This window comes from Drosophila bipectinata, chromosome 2L (genome assembly GCF_030179905.1).
Source record: "Drosophila bipectinata strain 14024-0381.07 chromosome 2L, DbipHiC1v2, whole genome shotgun sequence".
Taxonomy (NCBI): domain Eukaryota; kingdom Metazoa; phylum Arthropoda; class Insecta; order Diptera; family Drosophilidae; genus Drosophila; species Drosophila bipectinata.
Window position 1 is genome coordinate 8741698 of NC_091736.1, and position 20036 is coordinate 8761733.

A 20036-nucleotide genomic window follows, 5' to 3' on the forward strand; every position below is an offset into this window, starting at 1 on the left:
TACTTGGGGGGGTCGTGAGAGCCAAGATGCTGGACGAATGGGCCATAAATTTGAATTAAGTGCTGGTCTTTATTTGCTGCTGATTTACCATGGCTAATGCTATTGCCCCGGCCATAACCATTTTATGACTTTCACTCTTGCAGTTATACAAGCATATTCACAATTCTGCGAATGTGTATCAGATTTAAGGGCCAACAAGACTCACAGAACAGCAACTTTTTTAATTTTCCCTTTCCATCAAGTCAGCATACATATTTTTCCAATTCGACAGCAACTTTAACACTTTCGAAATTCGAATTCTTTGATTGCCTGTCATACGAATGCCATATTTTTTGCAAACAATATATAGTCGCATCCTATAAACAGGACACGAAACCAAAATGGCGACGAAAAATATCAAATAAAGGCAGCCAGAAAAATAAAAGGAAAAACGAAAATATTTGTTGCCTTATTAAAATTCCATGCAAATTCGTTTATGGCGACTTTGGTGGGCAGAGTCCTTGCCAGGATGTGTGTGTGTTTGTTTTGCGGCAACAATTGTTTCGACTCGGGGAGCCCAAAGAATGGAGGAAAATAAGTGAAAACCTAACGAAAAGTTATTTCATATGCGCCAGACAAAACAGTCGAGCGACCGAGCAACAACCCCACAAAAAATGGAAAGCCAAGACCGGTCGTTTTAAGCCAAGGACTTTTGTCCCCCGTCCGGGCAGAGGACATGAGTGGGTGGCTCACAAGGATGGCGCGCGTGTTAAGCATATTTAGTTCATTTATTTCAAATTAGATTCGTTTTTTCCAGCGACAACAAAGGAAGTGGCACGCTTGGGAGCTGGGGGATCGGCGGCACTGCGGCAAGGACGAGTGTCAGCATTGATAAGAAGGACAACTGCCACTGATGACTGCTCATTTGGGGGATTTTGCATACATTTTCAAATTATTCAGCATTTATATGTCTCTCCTTTCTCCGTTTCTGCACATTTGTTAAGAATTCTATTACACAGCATATATGATATAATTTTTTCCATTTGCTGATTAAAGTGGCCATGACGGGGATGTTTTCACTGTACTTTGTGTGTGTGTGTGGCTGTGTTTGGGTGTGTGGGTGGGTGGGCTTTTGGCCAAAAAAAAGGGTTCAAATAACAATAACTGAAAGTGCGCTCAAGTTTTGTAAAATTGTGTTTGATGTGAGTTTAGGTAACTCGCTTTCCCATTTTTATTTTTTTTCTCATGGTTTGTTTTGGTTTTTGGGAATGGTTCATTAAGTGGGCTGCCTCTTTATGTGTGTGGGCGTGGCTTAGGCTGGGATTGTGGGATTAGGCAAGGAAATAAATAAATTATTCACAGAGCCAAATTGGGCTGCGAACGACCCATAAAGTCAATAAGTATTTCCACCGAAAAATACAGTTAAATAAAAGCAGTTCTCGAATTAAAAAGAAAAAATGTATTTATTTGTCGATGGCAATAAATTTAGAGAATTTAACAAAGAAAGCTATTGTGACTAACCTTTTTAATTTGTTGGTGTAATGCTTTTTCACGGTCTTGCCTGTTTATCTGGCCTATCTTAACTGTTTTTCTCTTGGGCTAATCTGCGACGGCCAGATCTTGATGATCGCCATGGAGCTTTTATCGATGTATCGTGCCTCACCTAATTTGGAAACTATTGTAATTGTTAAACACAGATATCGATGCTATTGGCTTAAAGGTCTTATAGATATATCGTGCCTCACCTAAGATGAAAATAAAATTTTTCAATTTCTATATTACGGTTTTACCTGTTTATCTTTTTAAACTTGTTATTTTTATTCATGGCGATGGAGCTTTCGCCTTGAAATCATCATCGTAAAATAGTAAAATAGAAACTCTCGTCGCTAAATGAAAAGATCTCGATGCAATGGCCTGAAAGCTCTTATCGATATATCGTTCTTCACCCATATGGAAACCCTTCTCATCACTAAAAGTAAAATAAAATGTCTATCTTATCTCTACAATATTTGTATTTTATAAGCTATCCAAGTAATATATATATATGATCAAAAATATAGAAAAACAAGTCATTTACTTTGAATTCTGGTCTGAGGAGTGATTTAATTTACCACGAAGCACCTAAAAGCCTGCAACATTGCTGCGGCATGCAGAACACCAAAAAATGTATGCGTATCTGGGGAGGTCGGAATATTGCTTTTCACTTGGGGTTTTTGTTCAACCAACGAGTTTTCTTTCTTTTTTTTTTTCTGTTTTTAGTAGGGAGCGGTGTTTTTTTTCTCGTTTTATATTTATTTTTTCGTTGTTGGCCAGGCACCTCAGGGAGGATGCTGCAGTGCGCTTTGTTTCCATCGAAATGAGCAGCGGCAGCATGTGTTGGGCATGCCAAATTGTTTTATTTTTTTTTTTCCGAAGTTCATCTTTTTTTTTTTAGCCCTATCTCTTAGCCGGCTACTTGACTCCTGTTATGGAAGCTGCAGCTTTTTTCTCTAGGCATTTTTTGCCATTTTTTTCGCAATTGCCATGTTGACCTTTTATGCCAAAAGTCGTTGAACGCAGACACCCTATATGGAAGGACACAGTGGGCGTGCCGTACATTAGATTTTTAAAGTTAAAAATACTCAACTAGTTACAATTAATTTCTTTGAGTGAAGCTGACAAATATTAGATCTTGTTAGGCAATGGCTGTCAGAATTGGGGTGACCCCGGCACTGTGTGTGGATGTTGTGACCAACGATGTTGGTCAACACACTCGATGGGGTGGCCGAAAAGGGAGAAAGGGACCAAAGGCAAGTGCTTTGCCCACTGCCACTTGTTATAATTGTGTTTGCGTTTTTCAGTCCACTTTTTTTCATCATGCCACAGCCCTCTGACTATGTTCCTGCCCCTGCCTTTACCACTGCCACTTCTTGGTTGTTCGCAATGTCATAAAATTTTTGCTTGTTCAGCAACATTCTTCTTTTCTTGCTGGTCTGCCCTTTGCTCCGGCTATCGCAGCTCCCTTTCTAATACGTTTCCATGTCCTGTGCTGTTCCTGGGACATCCTCTTTGGTATTCGCTTTTTGTGGTGCTTTGTTGGATTGAATTGGGGATTGAAATGGGGAGAGGTCCATGGCTCTGTGGACAGCGAATAAAACAGATTAGTACTGCTTAAGGAGGAATTTCGAATAGGTGTGGCCTGAGAAATGGCTACGAATTGTTATGCGGCTTACATGGATCCAGCATTTACTTTAATTCTCCCCCAACAGCATCCCATTGTCTTTGCGTCTTTGACATTTGAGCTTTAACTAATTCAAACTAATGTCCATATCGAATGTGTAATCCTATTAAATTGCAACATATGGTGGACTCACACAGCTGTGAGGGGAGCTGTTGCAACCCTTTCGGCCTCTGCCCGGACATGGCAATGATTTACCACCTTAACCTGTAACCTTTGTCTGTAAACCCCACGGAGGCCATTAAATAAATTAAAAATGATCGAAAGGAGAGGAAAAAACAGGCCAGCCACATTGATTTCTTTATTCTTTCTTTGCAAGAAGGAGGGAAGTGGGAAGAGGTCTTTGGCTTTGACTTTGGAGGCAATTTGAGGCAAGGCCACAAGAGCCAGCGGCCAGAACAATTTCCATATAGAGATAGACATTTTCGTTGGCCAAATCCTGCACCTGCATCCGCCCATCCAAGTTTAATGTTTCATTTTGGAGCTGTATTCAATGGCAAAGCGAGGAAGGGTAAAATCTAGTTTGGGTTGCGCCCTAGGCAATCCATCAAGCTGGCTCAGAGTGGTCTGGACCGATGACCGACCACCCCCGAATGCATTAGCTATAACCCTCATTATGCCGTCATCCGACATGAACTAGGGTCACAGCCCGAAAGTCCAGCGATCCCATCCATTCAGTACCACCATCGCGCCCATCGAATTTTCCACTCAACCCGCCGCAGCAGGGCCACCTCTGACAAATTGCAAATACGTAGCTGGATTTTCAATTCTGTAGCTGGAAAATACAGAAAAAAATCGCAATCATGAAATATTTACTCCAACTACCAATCAGAGTTTATAGCCACTTTGATGGTAATATTTATAACTAAAACAGGGGTTTATTAGTATACCTCTTTCTATAGGTATATCTATAGTTCTCTAGTTTCTTAATATTTCTTTAACAATCTACAAATTATATGCATTTTTGAACCTAATCCTATTATGAAATTAATTCGCAATTTTTAAAAGCGTCCCTCCCAGCTCTATATCAGTAAAGTAGCTTAATTTTTTTGTGGCCTTCGAATGGCTTCGGTGTTGGAGTTGAACTGCAAGTGGCCAAAAGGGTAGGTGGCTCAAAAGGCGGGGCACCAACAAATTATTCGGACTGCAGTGGAATGGATAAGTGAACTGGGACTGGGACTGGTAACTCTGGAAAGGAAAGGAATGGAAGCCACTCTCCGGTCGGCGCTGTTGCATGCCGTGATGAATGCGAATCCTGGCCACCTGGCTTCTGCACTGGCTCGGCAAGTTCAGTCCAACTTCTGCAGTGACTCCCAGCCGGCCATCAGATTGGAGTCGGATTAATTTGCCCCTGATAGCGCACGGGTTTCCATTCCAACCATTTTTTATTTTTTTTTTTCTATTTGGTGGCAAAACTTTTCGCAGCTGTGCAAATTTGTGCAGCATCGTCATAGGAAAGTTGAAATGAAATAAAGTGGCAGTGGACTGCACTGTGCGGGAGGGAGTGAGGCCTGTGTCCTGTCATGTGCCAGGCTAATCAAGTTTTGGCAAAATTTTTGCACAAAAATGAATTTTTTCTCTCCCACTCTTATATTCAGGTCCAAACTGGGTTAATACGGTTAGACCCTGGAGTTGCCTGGCGACGAGTTAATTGGGTTTTGTAATTAATTCCCAAGGACATCTATAAGTTAAATTAGCTGATCAATGGTAGCTGATTAAAGTGTCGGCTATCTTCATCTAATATCTGCTGGAAAAGTTATTCTCTTAAATCCCCAAACATCTGCAGCCTGCTGATGCCTGTGAGAAGTTTATTTTATTGGTTAAAGTTGGCTAACGATTTATATTGGATATTTTGAATGTTTTAGCTTAGCATGCAAATAAATAACCCCTACACACAGACACAAGACATCTCTCTTAAGGCCAGAGTCCTTGCTTATCCTTCTGGCAGTGCTCTTACTCTTATTCTTATTCTACGGCTGCTTTACACAACATCATTTATATTCAACTTGTTTTCGAACTGTCTGGGGGACTTTCACAAAATGGCGAGAGATGGGCACTTCTCAGAGTATGTGTGTGTATGGGTGTGTGTGTGTGGCAGCCATTTTTGCGTGTTTTTACAGCATTATGTGGTGGGTTTCGGAAAATGGCGAATGGTATGTGTTGGGGTATCCCTGGGTGGGGCTGTCCCGTCTGGATTGCACGCTTCAGTTGAACGCACAAGCAAATGTTGTTGCTCAATCGCAAGTATCAAATTGCCCACAATAACACTTAAATCCGAAGCGTCTCCGGGTTGAAGTCAACAGCTGGAGTGGCATGGTCGCTCTACTATACATATATCCTTGAAAATGAGAAAGCGAGCCAAAGAGCCAAATAAAAATGTTCAGCCCGACATGAAACTGTCAACTTGGCCTTCAACTTTGGCTAATCGAAGGAAAATATTTGGTATAAGCTTCACATTTTATGATGGCTATCCTTCCAAGTTTGGACAATTTCCAAACAAACAGTTTGTCTATTGGGGTGTGGCATTTAAAAACTAAACAAAAAAATGAATAAGGTGGCATCTATATCTTTGGTTTAAGATTTTAAAACTCAAAGCCATGAATACCATCTCTTAGCAGCCCTGTACATCTCAATCGCCCGAAACTTTTGCCCGCAATAAGTGTCATAAAGTTTCCTGGGTTACATTTTGTTTTTAATGTTTCTGTGACAGATCCTGGCCATCTTTGCAGTCAACTTATTCAATCGCGAATGTTTGTTGGCCGAAAGGAAAAATGTGAGAGGAAAGAAAAGGTTCAAAGCTGGCTCCCCAATGGAAAAACTTTGCTGGCTGGCTGGCCTTCGATGGGCGATGAACGGCTGGCTGCGGCGCAAAAAAAAAAATAAAGAAAATACTGCTAGCAACTGTTGTGCAACCGTGTCAAATATTAAAACATGAAATACATATTAAACAAGGACCAAGACTGGACTGGAATCCCGATCAAGGAAGCGCCAGGACTCAACCGGCAGTGTAAATAAGAGAACAATAACTTGAAATATATATAGAGAGGGTTTTCTGTTTGGCGATGCATGCAGGATCCGGGACCCAGTATACCCATAAAACATGGCCAAATCAGTAAAACAAAACCCCGAAAAAAGACCAAAGCAAGAATCAAGCAGCTAACTGCAGGATAGTGGCTTCGGAGGAGTAAGTTTTTCTTCGGATAATGGCACAGGAAAAAGCCAACCGAATGCCAGATGGTGCCACAAAAACAATAACAAGGATATAAATAACTGCTCCGATTGGAACAGTTGCAGTTGGGTGTGGCCAGTCAGGGATATGGATACGAATAACCTCTTTTGTAAATTTTTTATGAATATGAATATAGGATTTGGTTTCTTTTAGATTTGTAGTCTTTTTCAATTATAGAGTATTGATTATTTTTATTTGTTAAACGTTTTTTTTTTTTAATTTAAAAAAAAAATTCCCCCTAATGACCTCAGCCAAGGCGTTTGCTGACTACAAATGTTACTCCAGCTGGGTATTGGCATCTTCCTGCTCTTCCCTCGTCTATGAATCAAGTCCACCTAACGAGCAGTCGAGTAGTCCGTCTTCATGTCCAGGGTCAACATTAATATTTGAGCAACGTACGCTGCATCCTCGACCCAACTCGATTTTTTGTGTGTTTATCTCTTGGACTCTTCGGTTCAACTCCTTTCGCCTTCTGGTAGCTACTGCTCTGGCTAGAGCAGCTCCTGCTCCTGTTGTTGATTATTCAAGGATCAGAGCCGCACAAACAAAGCACATGGCAGCAGTCAGCGAAGGAAACTTTACCACTCAGCGTATAAATTTCGCCGGCTGTTGGCTGCTGGCTGCTGGCTGCCGGCAAACGAACTGAGCAGCAAAATCAGCAAAAATTTCCAAGTGTAAAAACAGTAGCCGTTCGCAAAAGTCTAAAACGGGGAGGGCGTGGCACAAAATATGCGGCGTACGTGTTAAGTGGCAAACGTTTTTCAACCAAAATCCCGAAAAAAACTGAAGCCAAACGAGAAGCCAAGTCCGTCACTCAGGGAAAAGCAGGCAAGTCAAGTCACGAGGTTTTTGCCACGCATTTGTAAACTTTATAAATCAGTTCGTGTCGAAGCTAAAGTTGGACTTTTCGGTGGGGTTTTGTGAGTCAACGATGCGTTGCGAAAATATTTCACGTTATTTTTGTAAATTGCATACTTTGCGGCGCTGTGCACGTTGATTTGACAGACGGGATCCTTCGTCCTCTCTCTATATATATTTTTTTCTCGGCGTGGCTAAGAGGTTTTCTATTTCTTGTATACAGTAGCACTTTTGTGGCTAAAAAGGGGAATACGATGCGGGTAAATAGTGCGCATCTGGTGGCACTTTCTGAATATTAAATCACATTTTCAGGCTTTAATTTAAACAATTCACATCCTTATATATCTCTAATTGTTTGACAATCAAATTCTAATCACAAAACTTTCCAATTGTTTCGTTGCAGGTTCGTAGCCAAAATAATTTGTGACAAAAACTAAATACTGTGTGACCCAAATCGATGCGATTAAATTGAGTAAGAAATTAAATGGCATTTCACACATTTTCCTGGTCAACTGGAATGTAATTTGTTGTTTTGTGGGCTAATAAGAAATTGCATGACTACAGCTTTAATTAATGACCATTATTGTGTACGACGAATCGAGTAGAGTGGTCGACCACCAGCACGAGGGATACCGGGGCGTGGTTTCTGGCTTAATAAGCAATTTTTAATTTGCAATTACTCGAGCATTGTACACACTCGAGTGAAGCGATTGTGGAATGAATTTTTATTGAAAATGCGCATGCAAACTCATTACGTATACGAGGCGTTGGACAAACAACCGTCCGGCCAAGCCATTACACACAAATTACACACACAAAGGCAGTCGTCACACACCACCAAAATGCCAATCAATGCCCGGGATACATGTATGAGTTTAATAACTTTCCTGCTACCGATCCGAGGCTGCTGCTGCTGCTGCTTACTGGTCCCTAAGTCGACAACTTGGTCATTAGGTGGGGGCTTTGGCCGAAATGTTAATCACATTACCACAAAACGTTATAATGTTGGGGGATGCGGTTATTCATCGCCTCCCCCTGCCACTCAAGTAACAATAACAATTATTTTGACCAGCACACACACGCGTTTGTGGGCACTGCGCCAAAATTTTACGAGGGACATCAAATTTTGGGAGTTTCTTATTGGTCTTTAAAAAATATTTATTTTTTTAAAATTGTAAGCTCTTTTAGGCCACCAACTGAGCTGTGTTGAGAACTACTTTTATTGCTAAAATTCCTGGCCCCTATTTTCGGCTTAAATGGCTAGTTTTTCCCCTCTGTACCATCCACAGTGCACGGGTCATTGAAATAGTAAACCGCAATTCGGCTGCCTGACCCATCGAGACCTGCTAACTAGTTGAAAATGCAAACGCAAACCAGAGAAGCCGAGAGACGTACCGCCAACGGCCAGTGGGCTCTGTCTATGGGATGGCTCTACCCCCTCGCTCCAGCTCTCTGGCATCAACATACGGCGGCAACAACATAATCAAAGTCTCGGTCTCGAGTCGGGGCCAACAACCAAGCCGCCGCCTCACCCCCCAAAAATTGTCGGTTTGCTGAGGCCCTGAAGCGGTAAACGGAGTGGCGCCCAGTTCGATCGCAAACAAAATTGGGGTGGCCATGGGGGGGTGGAGGACTATTCTCGCAGGGGCTTACCGGCCATAATTGTTGGCAAAGTTACCATTTCCTGCCCCGTCTACTCAGTGGCTACACTGAGAAAAAGTTCCATTCAAGCAGAAACTTTGATTAGTTCAATCAATCGATGAACTCGCCTGGAAATAATTCGCAAGAAGCGAGTATCCCAAATTAGCCAACTGAGTATGTGATAAGGAATAGAGGTGCATTGAAAGCCCGTCCTTGTTGGGGGTGGAAGGTCCCCTGATTGGGGTTTAATAATTTAAGGGATTCTTCCTCGAATTTCATTTAATATTCAAGTAAATAAAGTTTGTGTTGAGCTCTAAGCTCCAGTTAGACCGCAACCTCACTTGTCAGATTTAAAAATACATATTATTGAAAATCGAAAAATCTCGATTAATATGCGATTTATGGTGCCGACATTCTATTGTGTGTATCACGTATGATTAAGGAAAGTGGGTGGGTGCGTCATGCGGCATGTGGCAAAGCATCAAATCGATCGATACGAATTACAAAACCAATGCCGACTGGGGATGAACCTGCGGTGCTGATGGTGCTCTTGACGATGGTGGCTGTGGTAGCAGTGGTGGCGGTGGTAGCTGTGTGGTGGTTCGGTTGTCAGTGGTGGTGGTTATGGTGGCTTATCCCCAGATCCCTGAACTGTCTCACCCGCTGGCTGCTGTCTCTCGGCTTCCACTTCAATCATAACTGTGTTCAATTGTTGTTTTTATTACCACATTTTCTTTCACCTTTCCCGGAGAATGAAACAAAGGCGGTGCACGGTGCGAGTGCGGCAGCAAATTGGTTGGCTCCTCCACTTCCTCCTGCTGCCGTCGTTATCCTTTGGCCTGTATATGTATATTTTTTTTTTTTGCTTTGTTTCTGAGTGTTTTTGTTTTTTTTCGTCCTGGCTCTTTTATGGCTGGCGCGCTGAGCAACCTTTACATGGTGCTTATCTTGCGGCCTGGCCGAGTCTGTTTCCCACCCTCGGACTTTCTCGATTTTCCGCATGAACAGCGGTTGCCCTGCCACATGTGTGTATCTGTGGGTGAGAGGACTCTGCAACAATTGCGCATAATATAAATTAATAATGCAACAATTGCATTTTGTTATGCTTCCATCGCCACATTGTTGTGCCACTGCTGATTTCATTAAATATTTTTGTTGCCCTCCACTGGTCCTTATCAGTTTTCAGTAGAGAGTTGGGTAGTACACTGAAAGAAATTTAATAAAAGCGAAAATAAATAAAAATATTTAAGCTGTATTTTGCAAGAAGGGAGTTTAATATAGCTCTTATGTTTATGGAGATATACTAACCAATTGGTTTCATCTTCTTATCATTTTCTTAGGTTTAAAGTTCGAGTGTTTTCACTCAGTTTAGGATTGCTTTTATTGCCAGAGTCCTGTCCCTCTCACTTTTACGAGGCTGCTGTAGACATGGGCATAACCATTAAGCGTGATCTGCAGGACCTACCCCTACGATTCCACCCACCACGAATGCATATGGCATACTAACTGGACCCACCCACTCTCGGACTCCTTTACGAGCTCTTTTCTTCCTTTTTTGTATTGTCTGTTGTCTGTTCTATCAAATGTCGGACAAGATACGTGTTTGGGCTTTTTAATGACACTGCCAGAGAGTCCTGCAGACCAGGAACATAACTAATTACAAGAGAGGTTAGATTAAGCCTATAAACTGGACCAAATAATAGCCCGACCAAGGAACTATTGGAAATATAATAGCATTTAGTTAGTTAACCCTATTTTGAATTGTCCTAGATTCTTGCAACTCCCTTGATTATTAATCCCAATTACAATAATAGTTTTTGTTCCATTTTCCAATTCCCCAGCATGTTAATTTTAAACGAATTTCCAACTACCCAATTTCAATTAGCATTTGTGTCTAATTACGGCGGAGTTGGCCAGGGGCATACTCGACATTCGGGCCCATTGAAATGCCTTTGACCGGGCCGAAACTACAATTCCGATGGCAGGAGGCCAAATGGGAGCTCATTATCAGAAAATATCAATATTAATTAGTATGTATTACGTGACAACTTCTGGCCGGACTTCGAACTGATTTCCTTGGCCGGCTCTGATGGGGCGGTTGGAAGAAAGCCGGTCATAATTGTTTTCCCAACGCACCCTGAGAATGGTCCGAGGAATCGGAAAATCAACTAGCCCGTCCTGGATGGATTAACAAAGCGATTGGCAGCGACATTAACATTTTCATCAGGCCTCGGGCTGGGTATCGGGTTAGGGTTCAGTGCCACCCAGGATGAGTTGACGTCGTAATCCATCATTCGAGGGGGAGGCGCAAAGGAGCTTTGAATTTTTATGATTATTATGTATTTGCGCGCTGCGTTTCAATAGCCGAGGTCCGGATAACAGAGGAACCGGGCAGCCGGAGGTCCGAGGGTCCTTAGTCCGGACATGCGATATGGATGGTGGACTATCAGCGATTCCGCTGAGTTACCCATTTATCGCAACTCATGGCGCACGTTTCTCATTAGTCTGGCTTCCCATCTCGCCCCCCAACTCTCAGTTTCCTCTATTGTTGTCGTGATCCTTTTGGAACAGTGGGGATTATTGGTCGAAAAGGGTTAATGCCAGAGAGGGAGGAATTAATTCATTTCGATAATATCTATCAATGTTTATGGATATTACAAGTATGCTTGAATTTAAATTTAAGATTAAATTTCCTTCCAGAACTAGTCAAGAAATAGGGATGTCTTGTCCCTTTGAGATTCTAAATATTGTATATTTTGTTCTTTATCGATTTTTATACCCATTGTATGGGTATCCTTTCGGCGGGTGGCAAAGTGGCGATAATCATGACTGACTTTCACAAAAAACAACTCACCCCACTTGGCTTCCTGCCGTCCTGCGACTGTGAACACGTTTAATCTGCTTGCCACAGATTTCTATCACTGTCATGGCTGTTGTTTGCTGGAGTTGTTGTTGGTGATGATGTCGCCGATGTTGGAGCGGCCTGTCACAGTCGCTCGCCATGGCTGCCATTGTCAGGGAACATCGATTCCGCCGGCTGCGGCTTGAGCCTGCAGATGGAGCTGTTTTTATTCCGTGTTGTATTTTTCCTTATTTTTTTGCGCCCCGTCGGCTCCTTTGGGTTAACATCAGTGCCCATGTCGAAGCAGAGCGCGGCCACGGTCGCCCCTTTTTAATGATACACAATTAGTGCGATGATAAATGGTCTGTCAACTGCAGCACCATCAGCAAGGAGCACCGACCAGGCGGCCAAGAGCAACCCACACCGCACAGTGCACTCAAAGAAAGTGGGTAGTAGTTTCTGGGGAAGGGTTCTGAGGATTTTCAAAAAGAAATTGAAGAGAATATCCCATAGGAATATAATAAAGACAGTAGACTTAGTAGAAGCTAAACTATGCTGTATAATCTTTAACCTATTGATTACCCTATAACCTTTTTTAAATTTTATAAAAATATTTCTCCCAGTGCTACTTTATTTTTTGCTACTTAATCTAACTAAAGCTGGCTTGCGCCTTTGTTGTACATTTTACCACTGATATCAGTGGCTTTTTATACCCTTGCAGAGGGTATTATAATTTTGGTCAAAAGTGTGCAACGCAGTGAAGGAGACATCTCCGACCCTATAAAGTATATATATTCTTGATCAGGATCACCTCCTGAGTTGATATGAGCATGTCCGTCTGTCCGTCTGTCCGTCTGTCCGTCTGTCCGTCTGTCTGTCCGTCTGTCTGTTTCTACGCGAACTAGTCTCTCAGTTTTAAAGCTATCGTCTTGAAACTTTGCACACACCCTTCTTTCCTTTGCACGCAGTATATAAGTCGGAACGGCCCGGATCGGCCGACTATATCCTATAGCTGCCATATAACTGATTGATCGGAAATGGTATAACTTTGGTGTTTTTAGAGTTAGAGAGTTCAAATTTGACATGTGAGCTATTTTTGGCAAAACATTACGTCATGCCAAATTTCATAAGGATCGGCCGACTATATCCTATAGCTGCCATATAACTGAACGATCGGAAATGACCCAACTTTCGTGTTTTTGAAGATAGAAAGCTGGAACTTAGTTCAGATTTAATTCTTGGTCAGTTGATCCAACCTACCAAATTTCATTAGGATCGGCCGACTATATCCCATAGCTGCCATATAACTGAACGATCGGAAATGGTACTTGGTAGAAATATCAACTTTCGTATTTTTGAAGATAGAAGTTTGGGATTTTTTTTAGATTTTGTATTGTAAAAAATTGGATTATATATTCCTATTGCCATAAGGATCGGCCAACTATATCCGATGTTTGCGATATATATCCGGTTTTAACTGCAAGGGTATATAAACTTCGGCTCCGCCCGAAGTTAGCTTTCCTTTCTTGTTGTAGATGCAAGTGGCACGACAGATAAAAAATATATGTATACACAAGATATATATAAAAATGTATAGCATACTTTTGTGTAGAAGAAAAATAGTATGGATTGAAAAGGAAGGAAAATAAACTAATGATAGCAGCACCCTGATATTGGATATTAATTGTTACAAATAACAAGATGCGCTTCCTGCAGTCGCTGCCGACCCAAGCCGGGAGATCTGGGTGCCTTGAGCGCAGGAAACGACAGAATCAATTAAAAAGACTGAAATAAATGGCAGACAGAGAGTATGGCCAGGAAACTAATTCTGGTTAGTGTCGTCGTTGACTTGGCAGCTTCTTGGCCGGAAAATACGAGGATAGCCGTAAGCCAATGTGCCTTGATTATAAAAGAAAACAATTTACGTTTGAATGCTGTCTAAAATACAGTATCTAATAAAGCTATTTTAAGCTACAGCCTGAAACCTGTTTGTCATTAAAACAATTATGGTCTTGTCTTGCAACAGACGACCGGAACAGCCCCTTTCAGCCTTCAATCAAATGCAAATGCGATTGTATTCATAACTGGAAATTAGCGCTGGCAAATCTGGTTGTTGAAACCGATCGGATAACATGTCCTGTTGAGTGTTTGTCCGTTGATTCGATTGGCATGCCGTCGACATCAAAGTCAATGGGCCTAAGTTCATTTGCATGGGCTCTGGCTAGTCCGGGAAGCGTTTCTTGTTTACATCACAGGAGAGCGTAACTGAACACACAACCATTGTTATGTGGGTGGCTGGTTGGGGTTTTTGGGGGTGGAGTTACCGCCCCTTAAGCAGCTTTGGTTATTAGTTTCTGCGGTTATAGTTACCGTTCATAGGGATGTGTTGTATCATGCTCTTAATAAAGATATTTAAGAAAGAAAAACTAAAATCTTTTTAATATTTTTAAGAAGTTTTTATTCGTTTGATTTCGTCTTTACATTTTTTTGGTTTGGATTTTTTTGCCTTTGGCATTGCACTTAGAAAAGCTAGAGCTACGACTAAGGGAACAGAGCTCTCTAGTATTCGATGGAATAGTCGAAGGTGCCGAACTTGGGGTACTTCTTCTCGAAGTACTTGGCGAAGCTGTCGACGTAGTAGATCTTGACGTCCTGGAAGAAGCCGTTGGGCACGAAGAAGTCGTATTCGTCGATCTGGCGGTCGAAGGGGTAGCCGAAGGGCTTGCTGTCGACATAGCGGGTGCCGGAGCCGACTCCAGAGGCGTAGGTGTAGTCGAAGTTGGAGAACTGCTCGTACTCCTCGGCATAGGGCGAGACGAAGTAGTAGAACTGCATGGGCATACCCTGTTCCCAGCCCTTGGGCAGGACGAGGCGGTCGGGGAAGGCGTTGTGGGGCTCGCTGATGTCCAGGGGGAAGTCGTACTTGCCCTCGCTGGCCAGCATCACGTACTTGTACAGTTCGGTGTAGGTGATCCTGTCCTTGGCGGTCCACGAGAACTCGTTGGAGCTGCGCTTGAAGGTGTTGACTCCGGCAACGAATGGGTAGACGAAGCTGTCGATCTGGACGAAGTTCTTGCGGTTGTAGTTCAGGGGGATGACCTGGCCGTACTCGTCGAACTTGGGGCCCAGGAAGACGCGGACAACACCCTTTTGGGCCTTGGTGGACTCGATGGTGAACTCGAACTGGAAGGGTTTGTGGTTGAGGCGGGCCTGACGGGCCAGGAGAGCCTTGTCCCACACGAACTGGCCGTCGACGAAGGTCATCTTGTCGTTGAGCAGGTTGGTCACATCAAAGTCAACGATGTCGTAGTAGGTCACCAGCTTGCTGACGGTCACATCCTTGATGGTCACGCCCTCGTAGAAGAGATCCTTCTGGGTGTAGGGGCCCAGGTAGTACTTGAACTGGTAGAACACGTCGGTGAACTTCTTGTAGAAGGTGTAGAAGAAGGGATCGCGCATCATGGTCTCGAAGTTGAGGAACACGTTGGGGAACACATCCACATCGTAGTATTCCACATCGGCGAAGTACATGTGCGAGAGCACATAGTAGAAGTTGAAGAAGTACTTGTCGTAGGTGTCGGTGTTGCCCTGGAGGTAGTTGCCAATGAACTTGACGGCTTCGGGTTTGTGGAGGTCGATCACCTGACCGTCGGCGGTCTTGTAGAATCCGGTCTCGAGGACCTTGTAGATCTTGCTGAAGAAGTTCTGGATCTTGCCGAACATTTCGAAGTTGCCGTAGGTGTAGAAGTCGTAGTAGTTCTTGCGGTAGCTGTAGCCGACGCCGTTGTAGTAGATCAGCTGAGGATCGTAGCCGTATTCGATCTGTTTGTACCAGAAGAACTCGGGGATCTCGCCGAAGCCGTTGGCCAGACGCTCCTGGTAGTAACGGGCCAGGATCTGCTGGACGTTGTAGATCCACCACTCGCCGCGGCGGTCCTTGTCCAAACCGAACTTCTTGCCGTCAAGGAAGAAGGCGTAGTCCATGTTGAGGTAGTACCAGTAGGCGTTCCAGCCGAGATCCTCGGTGAAGTAGCTCAGTTTGGTCTGATCGTTGAAGAAGTCAATGTCACGGGTGTAGTCAACGGGGAAGTAGAACTTCTTCAGGCCTTGCATCACATCGACGTATTTGGGATCGTTGGCGAACTCGGCAAAGTTCTCGCGCAGGAAGTACTTGTCCTCGACGTACCACTCCTGGTCCAGACCCATCATCTTGTACCACTGGAAGGTCTTCCAGTCCTTGGTGTAGAAGTAGAAGTTGCCGGTGAACTTGCTGTAGTCCTTGTACAGGATGTCCTTGTACTCCTTCTCGTACATGGTCAGCTTGCTGAAGACCTCATAGTCGAACTTCTCGGCCTCGTACACGAACTTGCTGTTGAAGAAGTACTGGGGGAAGATTTCGTAGATCTGGGGCAGGATCAGGCCCTGGAACTCGGGCTTGTGGATGACGGCCAGGGTCAGGGCGTAGATGAACATGCCCTCGTTCACGTGGATGCGGGCCCAGGCGACGTTGCTCACGAAGGTCTCCCAGTCCTTGGCGTAGTAGAAGAAGTTGAACAGACCGTAGGCCTGCTTAATGTGGGTCTTCACCAGAGCGCCGAAGAACTCGCCCTTGGGCAGCAGAGCGCCCAGCTTGTAGGACTCGTAGAATTTCTCCATGTAGACATCGTAATTCTGGAGAAACAGGATGCTTCATTACTGAAAACCTAAAGAGGCCCCCAGGATAACTCACCGTGTAGAAACTCTTGTCGTAGATGAACTTGGAGCCAAACTTGATCCACTCCTCGAACATGAGGGGATCCTCGACGCGGTAGACGATCTCGAAGAGGAACTTCTGCTTCTCGAGGAAGGTCTTGTCGGCGATCTTCACCTGGGGGGTGGGCACGCTGAAGGCGGCCACACAGCCCACGAGGGCCAATAGCACTAGGGTCAGCTTCATCCTGTCTTCGTCCTGTCTTTTCTCTGCTTTAGGATTCTTCAACTGCTCCGGTTTTGGTTCACTGTTGGACCAACACCTAAAGTCTGTTGCCTTCCACTGCATCCAGCCGGGTCTTATATACCCAACCGCTGCACCATATCAGCGTCAGACAACACGGCTACCATGCCGTCGCCGCATAGGTCGCCGCATAGGTCTCCGGCTGAAAATAGCACCGAGGGCCTTATCGTCGGATGCTGTCATCGTTCTGTCGCTTCTGCAGCCAGGTGAAGATAAGAGTGGACTTGCCACCAGTACCCGGGCTAAGGCCGCTGCTCCGGTCGCTGGCTGTTCCACTGCATCGTGTTCCTGTTGTGTAATTAATGTTCTCAAATGTGACGACGGTGACTTCGGCACTTTTTCGACTGCACCTTGATAATCTTGTTTTATGGCATTGTTATATTTTTTTGCTGCGTGCTGCCAATGGCCCTGGACAGCTAAACGCTAGGCGCTAGTCAGTGCCCACCTCTCTGATATGATTCGGCGATGGTTCGAGTGTTTATTTTGAGGTGCTTTAATCGCAATGGGAATATTTTTCATTGTCATCCGGAACTTTGTGCCCTGATTTCAGTTTGTGGTGGAAAAAAAATAAATAATTAAATATATATAGGTTTAGTTATGAATATGAATATGAATATGAGAGTGTCTTAATAACAGTTCCATTTCCTAACTACCTTGTTACTCAACATGTCAGCTTGTTATTCGTTTGATCGTTGTGGAAAACACATATCCATTAAACTCCTCCCAGCCCAGACCCAGCCCCGGGAGTCACCTGGTGTAAGTGGTTGCCACTCGACCATGGTTAGTTAATTTTTACCGCCACTGTAACGAAGGAGATGTAAGAGAGCTGCAAAGAAAAGCAAATGGCAAAAACTCAATGCTTCTCTGAAGTTGTTCCAAGGAACTCAGAGACCAATCCTCCTCCTTTACAGTTTCCGCCAGGACGCGAAAACTAACTCAAAATAAATGCGCAATTAATTTTCATGGTGAAAACTTGAAAGGAACTTGGACCAAAGGTTGAGCTGGCAGGGGGCGGTTTTGTTGCAGCCCAGAAATTGTTGTTTCCTGCTACAACTTTTGCCATTGAAGGGAAAAAAATAATAATAACAAGCTGCCTCGCTGCGGCCAAAAGCCCACAAAACTTTGCTTAGAAAAGGTTGAGTCCAGGAAGCCGAAGTTTCTTTACCCTTTCAATTGTGAGAACTTGTAATAAGTTGGTGTTGTTCTTTGAAAGTAGGTGTCTAAAAATTAAATTCTAACTGAGAAGTGTTGTACATATTTCTTAAAATATAAATACCCTATTCATTTAGAGCGTCTCACTTTTATTTCTTAATTTATATTTACGCAGAGACTCGCCAGAGTGAATATAAAAATATTCAACTGCCACAAATGAACAAAGTTTTCTTTTTCAGTTTACTTAATAATTTTTTGTTGTCCGCCTGTCCCTATTTGATGTTTTTATTTTTTATTTTTTTGTTGGTTGGTTTGTTGGGAAAACTTCAGCGCAAAGCTGCAGAATTTATTGCTTTTGAAATGCGGTTGCGCATAAATGTGCACCAAACACCAACAATGGTAGAATCTGTAACAGGCCGCGGTCTGAAATGGAGGAGTCCCGTCCGCCAAAACGAAATGAAGAAATGAAATGAAAAATCCTCACATAATTGCAAATGCGTGAGATACTTGCCAAATGGCGAAATTATGAAAATGAAATGGTGAAAAGTTCGCCACCCCATCGCCATTCCCGGCAATTGCCAAAAAATCTCTTGAGATTCGGTTTTCCTTATTTCTTTATAATATTTAAAATCTTGGGGTTTGGACCTTTGAGTCATTTAGACGCCACATTTTGGGGCTCCGGCTCAGGGGTCTTTTAATCAGAATAGTGACTGACCTCCAGCATTAGTTGTTATCACTTTGGAAGCCTGTCTGGCGGTAGTATTTAGTTTCCATGGGTGATTCATACAAAAGTTTATAAATAAATTAAACAAAGTCGTAAAAATAGTTTTAGTTACTCACTCGCATGAAGTGCCCCCCAATAGGCTTAACTACCTATCGGAGTAATCTGTAATATACATAATCCATTGCCTTTTGTAGCTCCAAAGGAATTTGAAATTATCCGGCCAGAACAAATCAATATTTGTGGCAGGAAACCGAAACGGGCTTTAATTCGGGCATTATACATGCATTGTTTGATGATGGTAGGCCCAGCATAAAGTGCATGAATATTTTATACTTGAAAAGCCCGTCTCGAATACAGCCCACAGCCCACATAATTGAGTGCTCTTTTATTTAACATGCAAAATTAATGGTTGAGCTCTGCATGAATACAATAAAACTATTAATCAATAAGCGCTCATATCCATATACTACGCCATACGCCCTCTCGTATGCACACTCCAAAGTGCGGGATAAAAAATATATGCGATGCCCGGCGAAGGAGAATGAAACTTTTGCTGGCCAGTTTATAAATTTAATGGAGTTTACCAAAGCAGTACAGCAATTATATTTTCAAACGTTTATTTTATTTTAGTTCCTTTTCCCCAACAGTACAGTACCATACATATGAGGGATGCAATGTATAAAGTTTTTCTGTGGATACCCTCGAGCCTGCTTTTATAAATTCAAATGGAATTTAAATATGAAAAACCCTACTATGTAGGATAGCTTATTTGCAGTGATTATGTGGAAAAATCATCTAGATATTTAAGAGTAGAGTTTATAAAATAATTAATTCAGGCAGTTTTTTAATAAAAAAGTTAATTTGATAGAGACATAAATTATTTGTTATATTATTTGTTATTAATTTTTGATTATTTAGTAAAAATATTATATATATTACATTTTAGAAGGTAAAAATCTTTAAAGCGGGTAGAATCTAGTCGTGTACCAGGCTAAACTTTTTTTTTTAGCTTGCTTGTTACTGGCTTTAGTTGGCCAAAGATTCTAGAGAAAGTCCGCAGCTGGAAGCGGCTGCAGAAAAAATATATGGCTGGCAGGGGGTGCTGGCAGTACAATAGCGCAAAAGTTTCGAGTGGACTCGCATGTTGCAGCGGGGGGGCGCCTCCTGTTAAATCGGAGTGGAGGAGGTGCAGGCGTGGTGCGGGTGGTTGCCCGTTGGCATCTGTTCAGCGTTGTGGCACATATTCCGCTTTTGTCTTTTATTGCATGTTGTTGGTCTCTGCCATGTAGCTCCCCCGCAGTTGCCCCTCTCCGGGCTTCTATGACCGGCTTGTATTTCATTGTTTTAAAACAATGTTTCCCCATTTGGCCGCGTTGCTTTGGCTGCTGACTTTGATTTGCC

General features: G+C 43.1%; 2 protein-coding genes across 6 annotated transcripts in view; one reads left to right on the top strand and one right to left on the bottom strand.

The window, feature by feature from the left end:
• The window catches only part of LOC108133335 (semaphorin-1A), a 125352-nt gene that overhangs the window by 52324 nt on the left and 52992 nt on the right, over window positions 1-20036 (top strand). The gene's annotated exons all lie outside the window — the stretch shown is intronic.
• Lsp1gamma (Larval serum protein 1 gamma) lies at window positions 14222-16793 on the bottom strand. Its single transcript, XM_017253195.3, has 2 exons — window positions 16496-16793; window positions 14222-16437 (listed from the first exon to the last, which is right to left on the bottom strand). The coding sequence occupies exons 1-2, from the start codon at window positions 16700-16702 to the stop codon at window positions 14326-14328; spliced, it is 2319 nt and encodes a 772-aa protein (XP_017108684.2). The 5' UTR covers window positions 16703-16793; the 3' UTR covers window positions 14222-14325.

Excerpts from the sequence above, each read along its gene's own strand:
- Lsp1gamma (XM_017253195.3), bottom strand. The coding sequence starts at position 16,702 with ATGAAGCTGACCCTAGTGCTATTGGCCCTCGTGGGCTGTGTGGCCGCC. Across the intron at positions 16,438-16,495 it reads ACGACAAGAGTTTCTACACG|AATTACGATGTCTACATGGA; the intron begins GTGAGTTATCCT and ends CTGTTTCTCCAG.